Source organism: Cystoisospora suis (assembly GCF_002600585.1).
Source record: "Cystoisospora suis strain Wien I chromosome Unknown contig_3345, whole genome shotgun sequence".
In the NCBI taxonomy this organism is placed as follows: Eukaryota; Apicomplexa; class Conoidasida; order Eucoccidiorida; family Sarcocystidae; genus Cystoisospora; species Cystoisospora suis.
The window spans coordinates 1-7,701 of NW_027156140.1; the positions used below are offsets into that span (position 1 = coordinate 1).

General features: G+C 44.0%; 1 protein-coding gene across 1 annotated transcript; it reads right to left on the minus strand.

Annotated features, from left to right (window-relative positions):
* Window positions 1-53: 53 nt before the first annotated feature.
* Window positions 54-7,688, minus strand: CSUI_006569 (cell-cycle-control protein (translation regulation); the record flags this gene model as incomplete). Its single annotated transcript, XM_068066725.1, has 4 exons — window positions 7,344-7,688; window positions 1,897-7,048; window positions 1,073-1,239; window positions 54-233 (listed from the first exon to the last, which is right to left on the minus strand). Exons 2-4 carry the CDS (start codon window positions 4,793-4,795, stop codon window positions 54-56), a joined length of 3,246 nt encoding a protein of 1,081 aa, XP_067921299.1. The 5' UTR covers window positions 4,796-7,048; window positions 7,344-7,688.
* Window positions 7,689-7,701: the final 13 nt, after the last annotated feature.

The following is a 7,701-nucleotide window of genomic DNA, read 5'->3' on the forward strand; positions in this document are numbered from 1 at the left end:
TAGATGAGAGATAGATAGATTAAAGATAGATGAGAGATAGTGGTGTGTTAGTTTTACCTGAACTGTAGAATGACTCTTTTTAGGACGAGTTCACCGATCTCTGGGAGTCTCGAGTTGACAATGGATAGGAGCGAAGCGTAGACATTCGTAAAGCCCGGGGAAGCCATCTGAGCCCGAATGATAGACCGAGCTAGCAAGCCTCTCCCTCGCACTAAATTCTCACGAAACAACTCCTAAAAAGACAAGGAGAAAAAAGAAGAAGAAAAAGAAGATGAAGAAGAAAAGATCGATTAAATAGATAGATAAATTGGGTAAACAGAGAGATAGGAGAATTGTTGAGATCAGAAGAAGACAAAGAAAAGAGATAGATACAAAGGCGATTAATTAACTTGTGAGGAGGGGAAAACGTGAGCGGGGTGTAGATACACCCGGATATATGAGAGCGAAAGCAGCACTGGCTGTGTCTGGTAATGAAGAGAAGAAGACAAAAAAGAAAGCAAGAAAGAAGAAAGCAAACGAGAGAAAGAAAAGGACAAGAAGACGAGAAATAGCACTGATGCTTTACATGCATATGTAGATATATATATATATAGTTGGTAAGTGTGTTATGCATTGACAGAAGAGAAAGGAAGAGGAGAATGAATGAGAAAGCAAGAAGACCAAGTCATGAAGGAAAGATCAAGTACGCATGCATAAGTCAGGAAAAATACAGAAGACTAAAAAGGAAAGGAAACAGAAGAGAGAAAGAAAGACATCGACCCATGTCACATGATGTAGCAGAAGAAGAAGAAAGAAAAGAAGAGCAGCAGGGATGCTCCCCTCCTTCCACACATCGTGGTCGTGTCTAAACAGAGCGAACAAAAGAGAAAGCATAGAACTTCTTGCCTATCATTCACAAGCATACATCTACCCTATTGCATCTATCAACTACTTCGATACACAGACATACACTTCTACAGACACATGCACATATATAAAGACAGAGACATATGAGGACCCATCTAAATCTATATAGATAGATAGATGACGAAATGAGAAGAGAACGAGAATTCGTTTGGTGCGTGTATTTGACCTGTACGAGGTTTCGTATGTTCGCCACGTTGACTTTATTTACAAGTCCATTGATAGACTTCCTTAAGGCATCCCAGGCTCTCCGTTGATACGCCGTCGACGAGCGATCTGGAAGCACCTCTTGCTGCATCAATCGAGCTACCTTAAACGGCGGTACGTACACTCCACCTAAGGAAAAAAAGAGAAGATAGATAGATTAAAGATAGATTAAAGATAGATAGATTAATGATAGATAGAACGAGGAGATGCTAGCTAACCGAAAGAAAGAAAGCTCCTTAGAGAGACAACTAGAGACACGCCACGAGAGAGAGAGACACACAGGTGGAGACGTGCAGAAAAGCGAAACGGAAGAAGTTCGAGGGAGAAGAGAGGAAGAAGAAGAAGACAGGGAAGAGAAGAAGAAGTAGGGGGAGAAACACTTTATCAGGAGAGAGACGATTTCTGAAGAACGTCCAAAGTAGGCTTCTAAATGAAAAGAGAAAGAAAGAAAGTCGAGTAAAGAAGAAAAGTCATATCTACTATTGAAAAAGAGAGTGATACAGTCTATAGAAGAAGAAGAAGACTTATCAAGAAAGAAAGGCATTGCACGACAAACCATGTGTCGGCTTATATATGGAGAGCTTCTCCTCTAATTCTAGCAGCGACACATACACCTATATCTCCCTCCACATACATCTGCATATATGCACACATGCATATTCATAAGCATTCCCATATATAGATCTACATATGGATATATGCACGCATTTCCACGTATATGAATGCACGCATAGACTTCTATACATTCCTCTATAGATATGTTTCTTTGCATGCAGAGGTACATACCTGCTCTTCCCACATCCTCCACTGTGACTTTCTGTATCTTCTTTTTCATGTAGTCTTCAACATCTCGATCAATCCGGGGTGCTCGATCTCTCGCTAGATCGACTTTTAAATCAGGATTGACAAATTCCTGTTCTTCTCCTTCTTCTTGTCTGTCTCTTCTTCTCCGGCCGCTGCTCTTCTCTTTCTCATCGCCGTCGCCCTCTTGCCTACTCCTGGGGTGTCCCTTGTATCCGTTCGCTTGAATTTCCACGAACTCGCGCTTTGTTGCTACACCTAAGTCTAAGAGGTTCCCTTCTCTTTCTCTATCTTTCTTTTCTTCATCTTCTTCTATTCTTCTTCGTCGTTCACCTCTAGGTAGAGAAGAGTCTTTTCTTCTCCTCGAACTTCTTCTTTTCCTCTCTTCTTCCTCTTTCTTCTCATCCGAGCTGCTGAGAGGTTCCTGCTTAACACGAGGGAAAGTCTGACGAGAAGGTTCTTCTCCGCGAGAAGAAGATCCACTCTCTTCTTCTTCTCTCCTTCTTCTTTCTCCCTCTTCTCTCTTTCTATCTTGTTCTTCCTGTGTACGTACAGCTGACAAAGCCGATTTCGCTATCTGCCCCGAGCCAAGAAGAGGAAGAAGTCTCCCTCTACCGCCATGTCTCTTCTTCTTCTTCTCATCTTCTTCTTCGTCAGGCAAAGAAGAAGAAGAAGAGGAAGAAGAAGAAGATCTTCTTCTGTCACGGTGTTTCTTATTGCTTCTTTTGGAAAGGCGGAGTCTTTCTTCTTCTTCACGTACTTCTCGATTCGTTTTTCTCCTTTCATCTTCTCCTTCATCGTCTTCTTCTTCTCCCCCCTCTCTCTTCTTCTTCTTTTTCTTTTCTTTCTTCTTGTCTTTCTTGTCTTTCTTTCCCTGTCTTAACGCTTCATCGATCATCTCGTCTAGAACGCCTCTGCGTCTTCTATGATCTCTCGGCTTTCTTCTTCCCTCTTCTTCGTCTCCTCCTCTCCCTCTTCTTTCTCTTTGCTTTTCTTCTTCCTCCTCGTCTTTCTCCCTCTCTCTCTCATGTCTTCTTTCTCGGCCTGTAGTATGAGAGGAGCTTGCCACCCTAGGATGAAGAAGAGGTGAAGGCTCCTCCTCTTCTTCTTCCTCTCTATTCTTATCTCTAGATTTCTTGCCGTGGTCGCTGTCTTCTAGTTTCTTTTCATTCGGAGAAGCAACTCGTTCTTCTTCTTCTTTTCTTCTTTTCTCCTTCTCTTCTCTCTCCTCTCCATCGACTTCTGATTTGACTAAGACCTTCCCTATCATGTCTTGCAGAGATCTTTCTTCTCTGTCTCCATAACGTCTCTCATGTTCCCTACGATGTCTCGGGCTGTATCTTCTCCCTTCGTCATCGCGAGCTCTCCTTCTGTCTCTTCTTCTTTCATCGCTTTCTTCATCTCTTCTTCTTCTTCTATGCCTATCTTCCAATCGTTCATAACGAGAATCTTTATATCTTTCATCTCCTTCTCTATCGCCAAAAGGGCTGTCTTCTCTTTCTCTTCTTCTTCTATGTCCCTCTCTTCTCATCTTCTCATCTTCTTCATCCTTACCACCTCGGTATCTCCCAGACGAATCATCATCCTTGTCTCTTCCTCTCTCTCCTTCTTCTTCTTTTCTTCTTTCTCTTCTTCTTCTTCTTCTCTCCCACGAGGAGGTTTCTCCTCTTCCATCTTCATCTTGTTTCTTATGACCGCCTTTCTTTCTTTCTTCTCGATCTTCTTCATTTCTTTCTCGGCTATAGGAACGTCGTCGATCTTCTGCAAAGCGCCTCCCTTTTTCGAATCCTCGCGGGTGATGCGGTCGGTGGGAATGACGAGGCGAGCTTAGCTTTTCGCCTCTTCTTCTCCTTGTTTCTCCGTAGCCATTTCTTCCTTCTTCTTCTCCTCCATGGAAGAATCTTCCAGGGGGAGTTAAGGAGTTACCGTTCATGCTCTTCTCTCTTCCACCGTGTGAAGTATATCTCATTCTCTTCCTTCTTTCCTCTCTCTCAAGAAGGTCTCTTCTTGGGGAGGAAAAAGAAGAAGGGTCTTTCTCCTCTTCGTCATAGCCATCCGGGCTTGGCATCTCTCTTCTTGTTTCTTTCGAGTCGATAAATTGACTACGAGGAGGAGATTCCTCATCATTTCTTGTTCTTCTTCTTCTCTTCTCCTCCTTGCTCTCCCCCTCTTCGCTATCCTTTTCCCAGGTCGCATGTCGAGGAGGAGTCTCCTTCTCTCTTTCTTCTCTTCTTCTTTCTTCTTCTCTCTCGCGGCCCTCTCTATGAGACGAATGATATGCACTGCTGCTACTACTACTATGACGATGACGGCGGTCTTCGCTGCTTCTTCCATCTCTTCTTCTTTCTTCTCTTTCTCTCTCTCTTCTTCTTCTTTCCTCTCCCCGATCAGATTCTCTTCTTCTTCTGTGTGTGTCGTCGAGGTCCTCACTCTCATCTTGTCTCTTCCTTCTTCTTTCTCTTTCTTCTCTTCGTTCATCCCCCCTATCGACAGTCTCCTTATCAGTTTCTCCTTCCTCGTCTTCTTCTCTGTGTCTTATTCTTCTTCTCTCTGTGTCTTCGCCATTCTTCGTTTTACCTATCTCTCCGCTTCGCCCTCTTTCCTTCTCTCTTTCTTCTTTCTCATCCTCGCCGTCTCTATCGACTCCTCTCTCTCCATTTCTTTCCTCTACATTGCCATTGACCATCATTTCCTTTCTCTCTTGTTTTGGACTTTCTTCATCTTCTCTTCTTCTCATCTCTCTCTCAGCTGAGGGCTCCTTCTCATCTCTTGCGATTCGACCTTTTCTCCTCTCTTCTTCTCTCCCTTGTTCTCCCCCCTTGATCTCCCCCCTACTACCCTTCTTACTCTCCACGGAAGCAGAAGAAGACACAGATGAAGACATCTCCCTCTTACGTCTCTTTCTCTCTCTCTTCTCTTTCCCCCACCTATTCTTGAACTCTTCCCGCTGCTTCTCGTCTGAAAGATATCTCTACATAACAAGACAAAAGAACGGTCTTCTCTTCATCTGTCTCCTGTATCGCTTTACTGGAGTCGTTATTCTCAAAAGAAAGAAAGAGATGAAAACGAAAGAGAAATCTCTCTCAAGTTTCTTTCTTTTTTCTTTCTGAGCTGAGCAGTGAAGTGATCCATACATGTGTAGCACTATGTACTTTGTACGTATGTCGATTCATTATACATGCAGAGGCAAGAAAGAGAGTAGGGAAGACGTAGAGAAGAGGAGACTGGGAAAGTTGCGAAAGAGAAACGAGAGAAACACATCCACCAAAGTTGTCGAGTGTACAGACTCTTTAGCTCATTCAGTAAGAAGCACACACCCTGCACCCCTCTTCTTGATCAAATCGCTCCTCTCCCTCTCTCTCTCCCTCCTTTTACTCTCTCTTCCATACACAGACATATATCTGTATACATAGGTACCAATACATACACGTCTCTGTATACATATAGACGTCTGTACGGAGAGTTATATACGCATGCACGCTGGAGAGATAGAGAAAGAAGCTCGTGTGATGTGAGGAAGAAGGTAGGAATATCTCGGAGAAATTCAAGCGTATCATCCTTCATAGAAAGCGTCTCTCCTTAGCCGGAGACATATGAAAAGAATCCTCTCTTCATCCACCGTAACCGAACACACCTCATACCACAACTACAGACACCTCTTTCTTTCTTGCTTACCAGGACAGTCACACAGAGTGATGCCTGAGTAATAAGAAGAAGAGCTGCCGGCTGTCTCTTCACTTCCGCAAGACCCTGCAGCAGGAGTGGAACTTGTCGTATCAACTGTCATAGGTGTAAGAAGAGGTAGGGTTTGTAGATACCGCGTCTTTCCAGGCTGTCTAGATACCGACACCCTCTTCGTTTTGAAGATCGCATTGATGACAGAGCTCTTCCCTACATTGGGAAAGCCTACGATCCCTACGATAAAGGAGGGGAGAGAAGAAGAAGAAGAGAGGAGAAGTCTCTCAAGATGTTCTTCATCTATCTCGTTACCTCTATCCTTCTCCTTATCAAGATGGGTGAGAATCCTGGACTTCTCATCCGTCTCTTGACTCGAGTAATCTAACGGTCCTTGTCCTTGCTGCTGGTCTCTCACCTGCCCTCTAGCATCCCTCCTCTCCGTTTCTTTCTCTTCTCCTAGACCTGTCTTGTTCTCTTTCCCTCGAGAAGTGGGAGATCCAGATGTCTCGAGGCGCCTCTTTCTCTTTTGATCTACGGATCGTAGATAAGAAAAGAAAAAATCGTTTCTCTTCTTATGGAGGAAAGCCACTAGATCGGTAGAGGTCAAAACAGAATGACGGAATGGAGGGGGGACTGGGCTTTGTACACTTTGAGCTTGACGAGAAGAGGAATTGGATGAAGCATCAGGAGGAGGAGGAGAAGAAGAAGAAAGAAGACGAGAGCGGTTCTTCTCATGGAGGAGTCCAGGCGTTTTAGCTTGATCTATAGAGGGAAGACTCTTGTCTTTCTCTTCTTCGTAAGAAGGAGGAGGCGAACAGGAGGAGGAAGAAGAGATGGAAGAGCCGGCGATAGGAGATGATAAAGAAGAAGACGCTCTGTTGCTATGATCAGTCAAGTCTTGTAGCCACTGTCCCAGGTGTGAATTCTCATCTTCGTCTTCTTCTTGCTCTTCGAAAAGCTCTTTTTCTTTGCTCCGTTTCTCTTTCTCTCTTGAAGGAGAGAAACACTTCTCGTATCTTTCTCTCCTTCTTCTTCTCCTCCGTCGACGTCCACTTCTCGTTGAGATATGATCGTATTCTTCCTCTACTTCTACCTCTTTAAACCTGTCAAGGCCTACCGCATCGTCCTCTTCTTCTGCTTCACTCGCTTGTTCTCCTTCTTCTTCTTCTTCCTGTCGTAGAGAGGTCTCTTCGTGAGAAGAAGAAGAGACGTTCTTCTGTTCATCGTGAGCGGGCTTCGATGGACGACTCCCTGCAGTTTCAGGTGTAGTGACAGTTGAAGTTGTGCAGCTAGCTGTAGAGCAAGGAGCGCTAGAAGAAGAAGAAAGACTCTCATGATGCTTAAGTTCCCGTAAAGCTGAGAAGAAGATATGAGGGATGTTCTCTCTGTCAAGGGCTATCGACCACTGCTCCCGTACAGAGGGAGGGATCAAATCGGATTTGTTAATTAAAAGAATTACCTGAAAAGAAACAAGGAAAAGAAACAACACAAGAGAGAAGTAAAGGAAAAGGAAGAGGAGGAGCTATGAGAAATAAGATAAAGAGAAGGAACAATACAAAGGATAAGAAAACACACGCAACTATTCCACTCTATGAACACGTCGTCTTCATTACACCCCAACCCTTCTATCTATCTATCTATCTTTATTTAGACTATCTATCTTTGATCTATCTATCTATCTATCTGTACTCTATCTAGCATCTCCTCCTCGATCTCCATGTGTATGTTGCTTTCCTAGTTTATTCCCTCCTTACCTGCTTCCTTTCATCTAGTTCCTTCGCGAACTTCTCGAGATCTTTGGATCGAAAGAAAGGAATATCTCGGGCGTCTACGACGTGAAGAAGGATGTGACTCCGCTCGACAACTCGCCACAGTTGCCGCCAGACTTGGAGGTTTCTTTCAAAGGGGGTGAGAACAAGATCTTCTTCTTCTTCTAGCTGCGCGAGTCTTCTTCTCCATTGTAGGAAAGATTCTTCTTCAAGAGCGTTCACTTCTTCTGCCGTTCTAGGGAGAAACGTTTTCGTCTTCAAGGGATGAGAAGAAGAAGAAGGATGAGACTGGGGACTTGAAGGAGAAGAAGGAGAGGTTGATAGAGACGGCTCTCTACATCTT